The following is a 15,566-nucleotide window of genomic DNA, read 5'->3' as shown; positions in this document are numbered from 1 at the left end:
CATTCCTGTCATGTTTAGGAACTCTGTCGTTCCTGTTAGAAACTAGTTTATAGCATTAACAGAGAAGTTAAAATATAAAAAGATTAAGTTTACTCATGCCCAAGATTACTGCTGTATTTGACAACAATGACAAAAAAACAAACAAATAAAAAAACACAAAAACACTCTACAAGACAATTTTAAAGAAAAGTTAATAAAATTACTAGTTATTTTAAGTGGAGTTTTACAAGCATATAATACAAGGCAGGTGCAGCATTTATTCAGGCTAGTCAAACAATCTTTCAGAAAAAGCATGCTTAAAAGTACTCTTTACTAGTTTGGTAGAAAAAGACTGAAAGCTATCACACAAAGCAAAATGGGAGGCTTACTATCTCCATGTCATTCTCCAGCATTTATGTTGGGAAGAGAATAGACTGGTTTAAAGCAAACGATGCAGGCAAAATATAGAAATTAAACTGTAATTATAATCCCTTTCTAAAATGAATATATTAAATTAAAATGATGCAAAATTCAGTGCAAGGAGTGAGTGCACCAGCTGGAGAAGGTTAGGAAGGATTTGTTTACATTGGTATTAAATAAACACCATGTAACATGCTACACATACTGTACTTTGCATTAATGGTTAGCTTAAACGAAGAGATGCAGAGGAAAACAAATATCTACAACCAAAAATGGCACAAAGAAACAGCACTGCAAAACTCAAAAAAGGGTTAGGAATCAAGGGTCAGGGACCTACCAACACAGAATTATCCAACAAGATCTCCTGCACAAAAACAAATGACAGACCGGTCATGACAAAACCAAAAGATAAATACTAGGATGACTTTGACAACAGTTAGCTAAGCATTAAAATATAAATGTTGATAACTATCATTCAAATTGGCTTAGCTTCAGCTTAAAAAATATGCCACAAATACTTTACAACTTAACAAAATATGAGCTGAGCTAGGATCTTGAAAATACTCATGAACTCCAAGATATAAAATATATTATAATTTTAAAATGTATATTTAAATAACTAGGTTTTCCTTTGGAATCTATGATTAAGCCTCAGTATCAAACCAGATTAGGTATGCATGAATATGAGGGGAGCAATCTGGATTGTATTCATATAAACAGGTGCCCGGCAAGAGACAAAGTTAACAGTTTACCTCATCAGCAGTTAATTATAGATTTTTTTTTTTTTTTACTCTTTGAAGCCAAGTTTTAAAGCTAACAGCACTCAGAATTGCTAGTATAGCTGAGGGCAAGTTCAGAATGAAAATTAAACAGCATGCAGTTAGAAAAAAATCCTTTCCACTAAGATTCTTGCCTAATGATGAAATGCAATTTCCTTGCGTCAGGGAATACTCTAAAATATAATAAATTCAATCTAATAAATTTAGAATAAATTACTAGCCAAAATATTAAGACACATAATTAACACACTATAGCGACAGTAATTTTTGAATGTATTTTTATAATAAAAATCATTTTATAGCTTAAATATTATCCATTACATGAATAAGATTTGTAACTGTTATTTCTGATTTTCTCAATTGCTCTGACTGCACCTAAAGGAAAAATCTGATACATTCTTCTTTATACCTTTTTTGATCTGGGGAAGAAAAAAAATTAACAAGTTTGACAGATCCTATTCACTATGACTTACTGGTTAGTTTTGTTCTTCATTTCTCAATAAACTTTGATTAATAAATGAATTCATGTATTAGTTCAAGGAAAAATTTTAAAAGGCTATTAACAGAAATTTTCTACTATAATTCAGGTAGAAAAAATGGCAGTATCACTATATTTAAATGGAGAGTAAAAGTTAGACCAACTTGCAAAGGAGTGAAAATTGTTTCAATAATTGATTGTGGCAAGGGTTCTTCCAATATAAAGAGTAATATTCCTGGGAAAAATTCCTTGAATGGTATAGGTAAAAGCTTTTTCCCGTAACTGCTATTTTCCCTAATACATAACTGGCCAGGATCTAAAAAATACAGGAATAAAAGTTTGTCAGAAAAGTCAGAATCCTATTTTTAAAGTTTTATATGACTATCAGTTATCAATAATACAATGGTTGATACAATGTATGTTTAAGGCATATGTCAACACAATAAAAGCAACTACCATTATTAAGTGCTAATTTAGTGCCTAAGACACGTGCTTTTACATGCAGCACTTTGTATAATCCTCCTGTTTTACAGACCAGGTAGCTGAAGCTGGAAGAGGTTATGGGACTTCCTTAAGGACACACAGCTAGGTCCTCGGCAGACCTGAGATAAGATCTATCCATAAAATCTACAAAGGCAGCATCGAATAATGACTTGAGGACTGAAAGAAGAGCCCAGAAATCTGGTAGCTACCACTACCTAGATGTGTTACCTTGGGCAAAGTATTTGACTTTTTGGTCTTCAGTTTATCTTTTTAGTGAGAAGATTGGTTTTAATGATGCAAACATCATTCTACAAAACTAGGGATAATCTATGTGACATATTTTTAGGTTCTTTCAAGCTTTGAAATACTGCATATTTTGCTTCAAGCTTGAAAATGGAAGGTCAAAAGTAATAATTCTCAATTGCCATGTTACTAACAGGAGTGTGCTGTGAACATTGCAGGGGCAGAAAAAGTTGAAAAGCAATGGCTTCAAGTTATAATTCCAAATGCAATTCAGTTTTTGAGGCAAGTCTAGGATAGATATCCTTGACCCTCAAGGTAAATCTTAAAATCAATGACGATTACAAACCATTTCATCAGAACTTCTGGCTGATTGCCTTCAGCCTTCTAAATTCATTAGATGCATTATTAGAACCCATATGTTGATGCACATGTTGCTAGAGTATTAAGGAAAGGTGTTATTTCCCCATATAGGACGGAAAGAATTTTATAATCATTTAAAATAGAGGAGGAAGAAGAAAAAAAAATAGAGGAGGAAGAAGGAAAAAAAAATAGACAGATGATCACATAAATTTCTGCATGTCCTATAGTATGTATATAGTACCTGGGACATTATAAACATTCAGTATGTGTTTATTGATTAATGAATCAATATTCCAAATATTAAGTTCAACATTAATGCCCCCGGCCCAAAAATCAGAACTGAGCAATGTATGTAACATACATATAATTTTGTATAGTCTAGAGAATAACTAAAATGTGTATTAGAATAAATTTAAGTTTCAAATAAAAGAAACTAAAGACTCATTTATAATGCTATACTCACACAGAGGCAGCTAACCAGGCTAGACAAGTTGACATGTCGTGGAGCAAACATATGAAGCTGCTGAAGACAAGAGATGGCCTGTGCTTGAACAAGGCAGTTTGGGTTATCTTGCATCACTGCACAACCCAACAGACAGGAAGTTCTTAAGGTAGAAACTGAACTACTATTACCTAAATTAAAAAGCAGAAAGCTTTTAATAATTGGCCTACAGAATCGTTACTTTTTAAACATATATTATTGGGTTTTTAAATTTACTTTCAGTTTTAAACTTATAGATCTATAAAGAATGATTTCTGCTAAAAAAGCAGGGATAATCTAGGTGACAGATATCTGAAAGGTTTATTACAACACAAATCATTAGACAAAGAAGAATCTAAGACTATCTGTAGATTATAACATTTTCATGAAAAGTGGAATTAGAAATTGTCAATAAACTTAGCCCTGCTTGTATCAGTTAAGAGTTACTTTTGTGCATTATTAATATAATCGTATACTAAGTAATTTGAACAAATAAGAATATTTGAGATTTCTGACTTTGTCATTTATTTCTTAAATAGAGATGTGAGCTCTTTATTCTATTTCATGTCTGTCATTTTAATTGTTAAGGACAAGTGTCTTTAGGACATATCTAATCTTTCTAAATGTGGTACTCTTTGTCTTTTTAAGGCAAAGAGAAATCAGACTTAAAGGAATTTACACATTCATTTAACAAAACACACTGAGAACCTACCACATGCCCAGCAAAGAACTAGGAACTGAATTCATTTTTATATGTATATCTTTAATGTGTGCATACCTTGTAGCTCTGGACCTAATGTGGTAATAAGTGCATTCAAGCAGCGACCAAGACTTTGGTGAACTTCAGCATGAGTAGGAGGCACATTTAACAACAACATTATAATAAGAGAAAGGGTAGGTTCCACATGCACATAATAGAGTGGGCCAGCAGAATCAATTATCAATGATAGAGAATGTAATGCCCAGGTCTGTAAAGACAGAGAAAAACAATTAAAAATATTATAGTAGCATTAAACTTAAGACACCTAAAATACCTTAAATTCTTCTTTCTTTGAAGCAAGTGATAAAGTAAGGGCAAAATAAAGTATGTGTACACTACTACTAATTTGGAAAGAGAAAGATAACTTAAATAGTTTAAGAAAATTCTTCTTGGTTGGGTGTGGCGGCTCACATGTGAAATCCTAGCACTCTGGGAGGTTAAGGCAGGAGGATTGCTTGAGCCCAGGAGTTTGAGGTTGCTGTGAGCTACGATGACGCCATGGCACTCTACCTGGAGCGGAGAGACAGAGTGAGACTCTGTCTCCAAAAGTAAATAAATAAAAGAAAACCCTTCTTTTTAAATATTCAACTCATAAAACCAACTCATAGGCAATCAATAAATTTACAATGGTATATTTAGATATAGCTCAGCACTAAGAATTCCAACATAACACCTGGTACTTTAACAGCTTGAATCAAATCTAGTTTGTTGAAAATTGTGGACTGTTTAATATACAGAAAGAATGGCCGGGCGCTGTGGCTCACGCCTGTAATCCTAGCTCTTGGGAGGCCGAGGCGGGCGGATTGCTCAAGGTCAGGAGTTCAAAACCAGCCTGAGCAAGAGCGAGACCCCGTCTCTACTATAAATAGAAAGAAATTAATTGGCCAACTGATATATATATATAAAAATTAGCCGGGCATGGTGGCGCATGCCTGTAGTCCCAGCTACTCGGGAGGCTGAGGCAGAAGGATCGCTCAAGCCCAGGAGATTGAGGTTGCTGTGAGCTAGGCTGACGCCACGGCACTCACTCTAGCCTGGGCAACAAAGCGAGACTCTGTCTCAAAAAAAAAAAAAAAAAAAAAAATATACAGAAAGAATGAAAATTCAAATTTTTAAAAAGATTCAACAAAATCCACAACTACATGCAATAATATGGACAAATCTCTTTGACATAATTTTGAGTGAAGAAAGCCAAATAGAAAATGAGTACATACTATATGATTCCACTTATAAAAAGTATAAAAGCAGGCAAAACTAATTTGTCCTGCTACAAATTATGATAGCGTTTATCCTTGGTGGGGCAGGTAGTTAACTAGAAGACAGCATGAGTAGAGTGTCTGGGGTAATGTCCTATTGTACATTAGATAAATAGATAATGTACTATTTCTTAATTCAGGTGCCAGTTACATAGTTTATTCAGTTTGTAGATACGTATACTTATGACAGGTACCCTTTTATTTATATGTTAATATATAAATATATACTCTGGTTTAAATGAAACAAGACTGGCCATATACTGATAACCACTGAAGGCAGATGATGGGCTTACCACATTCATCACAGTATACATTCTACTTTTGTATATGTTTGAATGTTCCATAACAGGAAGTAAATAAAAAGTTCTCCCTTTAGGAAATGAACTGAAAAAGTTTTATCCCTTTTATCAATGGATGTATAAGAAAGCTTATAGTACTTTAAATGCTATAAAAATGAGCTCCTATTTGTTAGGTGAGAGACAGCAATCAAGAAGACTTGTAACTGATTACACGGGAAGCCATGGTTTAAATTAATCAACAGAAAGGTATTCAATATAAAAGTACATTCATTCAGAACCGACTTCTTGAAGAGAGAGAAGATGAATGTAACAGATGAAAGCAAAAAGTACTGTATTTAAAGACAGGTGAAAAATGGAAAACCTTATAAGTCAATTCAATCAAGTATTAGATAATGTGAAAGAGATGATTAGTAATACGGTAATTCAGAGAAGGAAAGCTAACTGTGGATTAGAATTATTGAAGTTTGATGAGATGGTGGTTAAACTGGATCTTAGGCCAGGCGTGGTAGCGGGAGGATCACTAGAGGCCAGGAGTTTGAGACTAGCCTGGGCAACACAGTGAGCACCTATCTCTTAAAAGAAAAAAAAGTAAATAAATAAAAAAAAAATCAAACTGGATTTTAAAATATTAAAAAATTTGGATTATCACATAGGAGTGTGAGGTGAAAAGAGCAAAAGAAAAAATGTAAATGCAGATATGAGAATGACATGTGCAGAAGGAAAGTAGGTAGATCATTTGTAGGTAGAAGCCACCAATACTTTGGGGTAATAATTGAGAAGGTTCATGGGTCGGCTGATGGGATGGAATGAGTTGATTAAAGAAGCAGTAACTAGTCTGGGCATAGTTATAATCGTGGATCACGATTATAATTCTAGCACTTTGGGAGGCCCAGGTGGAAGGATATCTTGAGGCCAGAAGTTTGAGACCAGCCTGAGCAAGAGGGATACCATGTCTCTACAAAAAACAGAAAAGTTAGCCTGGCATGCACCTGTAGTCTCAGCTACTCAAGCGGCTGAGGCAGGAGTATCACCTGAGCCCAGGAGTTTGAGGTTGTAGTGAGCTATGATGATGCTACTGCACTCTACTCTGGAGACAGAGTGAGATCCTGTCACTACATACATACATACATACACACATAAAGGGACAATAAGAAGCTGGGTACAATAGATCACCCCTGGAATCCCAGCACTTTGGGAAGCCTAGGTGTGAGGATTGTTTGAGCCCAGAAGTTCAAGCCCAGCCTAGGCAACACAGAGAGATCCCATCTGTATAAAAAAATTTTTAAAAATTAGCTGGGGGTGGTGATGCACGACTGTAGTCCCAGCTACTCAGGAGGCTGAGGCAGGAAGATTGCTTGAGCCTAGGAGTTTGAGGCTATACTGAGCTACAATTGTGCCATGGCACTCCAGGCTAAATCTTTTTTTTTGTTTGTTTGTTTGTTTGTTTTTTTTGAGACAGAGTCTCGCTTTGTTGCCTAGGCTAGAGTGAGTGCCGTGGCGTTAGCCTAGCTCACAGCAACCTCAAACTCCTGGGCTCAAGCAATCCTTCTGCCTCAGCCTCCCAAGTAGCTGGGACTACAGGCATGCGCCACCATGCCCGGCTCATTTTTCTATGTATATTAGTTGGCCAATTAATTTCTTTCTATTTATAGTAGAGACAGGGTCTCGCTCTTGCTCAGGCTGGTTTCGCACTCCTGACCTCGAGCAATCTGCCCGCCTCGGCCTCCCAGAGAGCTAGGATTACAGGCGTGAGCCACTGCGCCCGCCCTTCTTTTTTTGTTTTGAGACAGGATCTTCTGGCTTCAAGTGATCCTCCTGCCTTGGCCTCCCAAAGTGGTAGGATTACAGGCAAGAGCCCCAGTGCTCAGTCAAGATGCAAACCTTTTGAGAAAATAAATTTGGCCTTAAAGCTAGAGGGAGTTGGACAGAAAAGAACCTAAAAATAACATGACTAGTTAGCAGGCTACTATAGTTACGAGACACATACTAACAAGGTGGACAGATAAAAGATGAGATAAAGGGAGTAAAACAACAGGAGGAATAAAAATCATTCCATATTTGATATCAGGAGAATGATGCGTTTATTGGCAGAAACGGGTAAGATATGTACAACAATAAAGTGGTTGAGAACATGAGTCCATGACTTGTGTTCTTGAACTGATTCCATGATTCATTAGTTTTTCAGCTGTGAGCAAATTACTTAGCTTTACTTAGCTTCCAAAGCCTTAGTTTTATTTCCCCACAATGGAAATACACACCCTAAATTACTGTGAGTATTAAATATGATACTATAATTTAGAAGAATGTAATATAAAAAATGGCACCTATTAAGCTCTTTAAAGTAGTATATATTATTACTAAGATGGAAGGGAAATCCATTTTCAGAAAAAGATACTGAACTTGACTTTAGACACTCTAAGTTTGAGGTGAAGATAGACTTGAATTCTAAAAATCCATCAAGGTTAACAATGGCTTTGACATTTACTATGGGGAGAAATATTCACAAATTATTAATGGTCAACAAAAACATAATCTGCATTATCTAAAATCATGAATTTCAAAGAAAGAAAGTAACACATGAGTTACTCACCTGCACATCAGGAGAAGTATTATCCTGAGACAAAGCATAAAGGATTCCAATACAAGAATTCAAGTGTTGAGAAGAACTTACTCCTCCTAAATACCTGTGTAGGGATCCCAAAGCCAATGAGTGCCCTGTTCTGGTAACCACATCCCTTGCTGATTTCAATCTGTAATTATGAAAATAAAAATAAATGGTAATCACTGGAGTAAAAAAACTAATTCATGTACATTGTCACTTAAGCAAGACTTTTAAATTTTATTTATTTATTTATTTTTAGACAGAGTCTCACTTTGTTGCCCGGGCTAGAGTGCCATGGCATCAGCCTAGCTCACAGTAATCTCAAACTTCTGGGCTAAGCAATTCTTCTGCCTCAGCCTCCCTAGTAGCTGGGATCATAGGCATGCGCCATCATGCCTAGCTAATTTTTTCTATATATTTTTAGTTGGCCAATTAATTTCTATTTTAGTAGAGATGGGGTCTCACTCTTGCTCAGGCTGGTTTCAAACTCCTGACCTTGAGCGATCCACCCGCCTCGGCCTCCCAGAGAGCTAAGATTACAGGCGTGAGCCACCAGGCCCAGCCTAAGCAAAACTTTTTATATGAACAGTTAAAATTCAGAAATATATTTACTGTTAACTGATAAAAATTCTGAAATAGCCCAAAAGGTATATTATAAAGCAGCAGTCCCAACCTTTTTGGCACCGAGGACCAGTTTCATGGAAGACAATTTTTCCATGGATGGGGGTTGGGTGGAGCTCAGGGGGTGATGTGAATGATGGGGGGGGGGGGCTTTTCCATGGATGGCGGCGGGGGTGGGAAGGGAGAAGACAGGCAGAGCTCAGGTGGTGATGTGAGGCCCAGTTCCTAACAGGACACTGACTGGTACCAGGCGCTGGGGACCAGAGTTGTAAAGGAAAACATTTTAAATAAAAATGTCTTCACACTATTAATGATTATTTTAGTATAGACAGTTTTAATGTCTTTCAGACACACACACGTGCACACACACAAAGTTTATAAGATAGGTATTGTTACTTTATCATTAAGTTACATTTTAAAAACTCATGCTGAGATACTTTAATTTCATAGAAAGAGTTTTAACTCAAGAACTTTGATTTTAAAATTAAATATATTAATAACAAGTTAATACTTATTAGGAATTTTTCATGTACTGTGTTGCTAACTTAAATGCTTTACATTCAATTGTTCTTTATAATCTTCCCAACAATTTTGTGGTTCATACTATATTACCAGTTCCTTTTTTTCGAGAGAGAGTCTCACTCTTGTCACCCCAGCGGGAGTGCAATGGTGTCATCTCCAACCTCAAACCTCTGGGCTCAAGTGATACTCCCCCCTCAGCCTCCCAAGTGGGACCACAGACATGTGCCGCCATGCCCAGCTAATTCTTTCTATTTTTTCGTAGAGACAGGGTCTCGCTCTTGTTCAGGCTGGTCTAAAACTCCTGAGCTCAAGTGATCCTCCTGCCTCAGCCTTCCAGAGTGCTCGGATCATTGGCATAGCCACCACGCCTGGCCTTTACCACTTCCTTTTTACAGACAAGACAACCAAAATGATAGCTAAAGCAATTCTCACAAAATAACTAACTATTAAATGACAGAATTGGGATTTGAGTTGAGTTAGTAATCTGATTCCAGAATTCAAACTCAACCAAACCAAACACAAATGTCCAGTAGACCAAAAGTTCAAAAGGCTGTCTGTACTACTACCATGATGACTAATTTATTATATATTTATAACTAATATAACCATGAATTTTTCTTTAATAAAAAAATTTTTTTTAGAGATGAGGTTATGCCCTGTTGCCCAGGCTAGAGTACAGTGACACAGTCATAGCTTACTATAGCCTCGAACTCCCGCGTTCAAGCCACCCTCCTAACTCAGCCTCTGGAGTAGCTGGGACTACAGGTGTGCACCACCACACCATGCTAATTTTGTTTCCATTTTTTTAGAGACAGGTCTTGCTATGTTGCTTAGGTTGGTTTTGAACTTCTGGCCTCAACTGAGCCTTCATCTTAGCCTCCTGAGTAGCTGTGATTATAGGTGGGATTTACTACACCTGGTCCATGAACTTTTACTTGTAGTTTGCTTTGTGTCTTCATTTACTTTCATATTTATTACTTCATTTACTTTAACATTCTTAAATAGGTAAGGCAGTATTAAATAACCTCTTGTTTGGAATACAGGATAAGTGGCTGAGAGGATTCAGTAACCTCAAAGTTCCAGAGCTGATAGAAATGAAAGTAGTTTGTTTACTGATAAGCAGCCTACAGCCTTTTTCTGTAGATTGTTCTTACTACCTATTTCATTCATATATATATATCTTTTATATCTTTTATCTGATATACATATATATATATATGACAGATAAAAGTCCATAAGTATCTCATTATCCTACAGTCTATTCCATTGATGGTCAATTATATCACTCATATTATAGTGATCTTTCTCTTATTATATAAAAACTAAAGCTAAAATGATAATAGTTTTATATTACAAGACCAACAGGCCAAAGGATTCTTTTTTATTTTAAAGTACCCATATTTATCAATTTTTCTTTTCTTAAAGCTCAGAATGAAGTTGTTACTAGTTCCAACAAACCAGCAAGCTATACTCAGTTTTGACACATAGCCCTTGAGTATTAAATAAAATAATCACTTACTTGTCAAAGCTTATTTGAGCTAATCCAGCTGTAAAAGCTCCATCATCAACCACTTGGGCTAATCTGGCCCACGCTTCTGCAGCTGCACATCTCAACAGGGGGTTGAGACTTTCTAGGCCTCCCATAACTAATGTTAGGGCAAGTCTTCTCATTTCTTCTGGACCTAAACTTCCTTTGGAGCCAGCCACATACTGAAATATGTAAAGAACAACCCAAACTTACAATTGTAGTAAATTCTTTTATCCAGTTTGGAATGTATATTCTAGTTAACCAAATATGTTCATACTTAAATTACAACTTTAAAAAATCAGAACACAAAAATCCACGCTGATGGTACAAACACAATTTGATTTTTTTTCCCACAAAGCACTCTAGAATTTTAAACCTGTAGGCAACAATATGGCAATCTATTATCACTGAGGTATAAATGTATTCCGAACATTAATAGAGCTATTCATAAAATGAACAATCAATGAAGCCTATTATATTTTACTGTACTTAGAAACAGTAAGTCATAAATGTAACAATGAGTTGGATTTAGGCCACAGGCCATCAATCCCCAATGCATGGCTCTCAGCTAAGACTATATGTTTAATTTCTGACTAGTAAGTTTTATGTGGAGAAAATGTAAAAGGAGAATTCAAAATCCTGAAACATTTTCATCAAGAGATTAATAAAATTGAAAGAGAGAAACCCCTTTAAGAACATCATCCTCGCTTTCTGCTGCAGGCCTAGAGGGTTGCTTTCAAAATGGGCAAGTTCATGAAAGCTGGGAAAGTGGTGCTAGTCCTGACCAGACCTACTCTGATGCAAAGCCATAATCATGAAGAACACGGATGATGGCACCTCAGACCACCCCAACAACCATGCACTGGTGGCTAGAATTAATCACTATTCCCACAAACTTACAGCTGCCACGGGCAAGAAGATCGCCAACTGGCCGAAGACCAAGTCTTTTGTGAAAGTTTGTAATTACGATCTCACCTCATGCCCACAGGTACATGTGGAAATGCCCTTGGACAAAACTGTTGTCAATAAGGGTATATTTTGAGACCCTGCTGTTTTTTTGGAGACAAAGTCTTGCTCGGTCGCCCAGGTTAGACTATAGTGGCATCACCATGGGTCACTGCAACCTTAAAGTCCAGGGCTCAAGTGACCCTCCTGCCTCAGCCTCCTGAGTAGCTGGTATTATAGGAATGCACCATCACGCCAGGCTAATTTTTCCTATTATATTTTTAGTGGAGATGGGGGTCTTGCTCTTGCTGAGGCTGGTTTTGAACTCCTGAGCTCAAGTGATCTTCCCGCCTTGGCCTCCCAGAGTGCTAGGATTAGCATGAGCCACCATGCCCTGCCAGAGACCCAGCTCTTAAGCACAAGGCCTGATAGGAAGCCAAAGTTAAGTTTGAAGAGAGGTACAAGATCAGCAAGAACAAGTTGTTCTTCCAGAAGCTGCGGTTTTAGATGTTTTTGTTTCTGTCATTTAAAAAAAAGCAAATATTTCAAAATTTTTTAAAAAAGAATTACCTTCAGGAAACTAGAAACTGAAGAAACAACATGTAACTGAACTACTTGCTGACGAATTCCTTTTGTGTGCTTTATACTGTCCAAAAGCTGGTCCAACATAAGAATCCTAAAATCAGAAGCAATAAGATTTAAAAGTAGATAAAACTTGCTAATAAAGAACAAAATAAACCAAAGGGCAGTACTGAGTATCCGCTGCTAATTTGTTTTGTTGATAATTTTGTTAAAAGGAGATAAACTACCCTTGAATATCTTGATGTATTTCAGGAAAAGAAATATATTATAACAGAAAGGTAGCTTAATTATGGGTTATTCTGATAGTAAGGGAAAAGCATTATTTTGTGAAAAAAATTACAAACGCATTACTTAATAAAGATTGTTTTTTAACCTGCATCTCTGGCAAGTAATAAAGATTTTACCTGAGCAAATTGTGCCATTTTGGTTAACTATTTCTAAACAAAACATATCTACAAGCTACTTGTATCAGCTTTTTTGGTCTCTTCCCCCTACTCTGGTACCTTTATTTTTCCTAAAACATGAATACATGTTTTAGGAAAACAAGGCAGTTGCCTAAAAGCAAGGCAGTTCTCAATATCTTTAAAATCTCATACTTCAGATTTTTTAAACGTTAAATACTGCAGTATTTGTAAATGTGAGAATGCACATTCCAATAACGGGAAAACTAAATTTGAGGGAATAATAATAAATTCATTCAATACTAATATAACTACATAAAAATTTATATGTAACACATAGCCTTTAATATCACAGAATTTGGCCTTCTTATAGGCAGCTTACATATAAACAAAGTTACTCTTTGCTTTTCTTTCCTAACCAGTATGAAGGATTAGAACCAACAGACCTTTTCATGCAAATTTTTAGTAGGTACTTAAGACTGATGATTCCTCTTCTTAGAGAGAGGAGGAAGAAAAACCTCAAGGCCCACCCAGGAAAAAAGAAAGCATTAACCCACAATTATCAAATTCTCATCAAGTTTCAGCAGATTCAACATCAGAAACATGGGGAACTCGGAAGTCTTTTGCCTAAGCATTTCCATAGATGTTTCAGTACTAACTTAACATTTTTGTTCTTAATCTCAGGACTCCCTGGATTCAAATACATTAATTCATCTTAAAGTTAGCACCAATTTATGTCTTCTATAGTTAAGGATAAGCAGCACAGCCCTTTGAACCCCCAATAATACTTTAAAAATATACTTGGGATCACACTATATATAACAATTATAACTTTTGCTTTTCTCATTTAACATTACCTCTTTGACACTTTTCAAAACATTTTTATTCTTTGATAACCTTCATGAACCCAAATTTCATTATACACATGTATTATCATCTATTCAATGATTCTCCTACTTTTAAGAAAACTTTTTCCAGATTTCACAATTCTAATTATGATGAATATACACAACATTTTTTGTCTGGGGTTGAATATGTATATTAGCTATTTCAGTATCTTTTGTCAATTGTTTTTCATGTCCTTACAACACAGAGGTTTTAATTCCTTATGTCAAGATTAAAAATATGTAACCATGAAATAAGCCACCAATCTTTCCATCAATTTCTCCTTTTAAAACATTGTTTTTTAGCGCCACAGTTCCTTCCTCCAAATCTTTTTCCCTTTAAATCAAGAAAGCTGAAACCACGTTGAAGTTAATTTGTTTAGCTGTGAATTATCTTGATGGCAGGAATAGAGGCTTATAATTTATCTTCATTTCTCTAGTGTCTTGTGTTTAGCATGTAGTAGGGTAGTCAAATATGTCTGTTGAACAATCATAAAAGACAACTACATAGAGTAGGTAAAAAGAGGGCATGACCTAGGCTGAACATGGCATATGGATATGCTTTTACCTGACCCTAATGTACTTTCAATAATATCTTTAGCTAGATCTCTATCATTCTGTGGAGGCTACAAAGCAAGCTATCCTCCAAACGGTAATTTGTTATTGAGGACTGTGCCTTTAAGAAATCCAACTGTACAAGAAGTTAGGAAAAAAGGTGTGTAAATCATATGTGTGTATTATATGCATTGGGAAAAGCAGTTTGTATAAATTTATAAAATATAATAAAAATAGTGGATCACTAAGAATTGTGAAAACCACAGTACTCTAAGAATATTTACAAAAATACTTCCTTATTTGAAATGAATTCTGTTCGTCATAAGAAATCTGAAAAACTCAGAAAAGCACATTAGAGAAAAATAAAATTCACCCATAATACCACCCCGTAGAAAGAGTCACCATTAACATTCTGACATCTTTGTTTTTGTTTTTTTCCTCCTAGGCATATGGCATAATTTTCAGAAAACTGGGATCACATTGTATATACTTTGTTAATAACTTGTTTTTTCCCCCCTACACAACATTTTCAGGGATTTTCCTATCTTATTAGCTACTATAGTAAAACAATTTTAAATAGACATTAGTATTATATAGTTTGGAGATATAATAATCTATTTAACCAATTTCCTAGTCTGGGACACTGAGGCTATTTCTGATTTTTATTATCATAAATAACATGATAAATATCCTACATATAAAATTTTCTCTGCCTGTTGTTCAAGACCATATTTAAGGCATTTTGTTTTACAAACATATTTATTCCCATAAGATTGTGGAGGTTATATGTGACATCAAAGGAGAATTAAGGATAACTGTATAATCTAGCTAACAAGTTTCAAAACCTTAAACATCATTTTTAGATCATATCCTACATGTATTATAATGAAATTGTATCATCTTGAAAATACTAAAAATACATAAGGTTAGAGCTTGAGAACTTTGTTATGTCATTCTATAATTTGACCTGTATCATTTTCTTGTCCACACCCATGAGCCAGAGCCAAAAACTATAAAATGGTATGCCAGAGCCCAAAATCTTTTTCTCCATCCTTTGCCCCCAATCCTGACAGAGACAAATTTTTAGTACTGAGAGCTACAACTGTATAAGCTTTTCCTCTCTGTCCATCAACTTACAAGTGACATCAGTTGTTGAAGCAGTACATTTATCAGAATCACTTAAGGGGTTTTAAAAAAGTCCAGTGCCCATCATAGTATACACATCATACTAATAAATCAGAATCTTTAGTATTTTTAAAAGTTGTCTGAATGATTCCAATGTGTAAGTCAAGGGTAGAAGAATCCTTAGGTGAAGTAATTCATTTGTTAAAATTAGGTGCAAAATATATTTAAAAGTAACCACAAATGACATGAACAAGATCAATAAT

At 35.5% G+C, this 15,566-nt stretch overlaps 1 protein-coding gene across 10 annotated transcripts in view; it reads right to left on the bottom strand.

Moving 5' to 3' along the window:
- Positions 1 to 15,566, bottom strand: part of HEATR5A (HEAT repeat containing 5A) — a 117,523-nt gene that overhangs the window by 39,769 nt on the left and 62,188 nt on the right. For 8 of the 10 annotated variants that reach the window (XM_012773445.2, XM_076004128.1, XM_012773449.3 and 5 more), the window contains 6 exons: positions 12,327 to 12,432; positions 10,803 to 10,993; positions 8,129 to 8,288; positions 4,002 to 4,191; positions 3,206 to 3,375; positions 737 to 763 (listed from right to left, as the gene is read on the bottom strand). In XM_012773445.2, the coding sequence (XP_012628899.2) occupies positions 737 to 763; positions 3,206 to 3,375; positions 4,002 to 4,191; positions 8,129 to 8,288; positions 10,803 to 10,993; positions 12,327 to 12,432 (844 nt within the window). The remainder of the gene's footprint in view (positions 1 to 736; positions 764 to 3,205; positions 3,376 to 4,001; positions 4,192 to 8,128; positions 8,289 to 10,802; positions 10,994 to 12,326; positions 12,433 to 15,566) is intronic. The other 2 variants (XM_076004132.1, XM_076004133.1) reach the window with 1 other exon arrangement.

Source organism: Microcebus murinus, chromosome 6, assembly GCF_040939455.1.
Source record: "Microcebus murinus isolate Inina chromosome 6, M.murinus_Inina_mat1.0, whole genome shotgun sequence".
Lineage (NCBI taxonomy): Eukaryota > Metazoa > Chordata > Mammalia > Primates > Cheirogaleidae > Microcebus > Microcebus murinus.
Note: the sequence above shows the minus strand (reverse complement) of the source record. Positions and strands in the feature narration are given on the sequence as shown.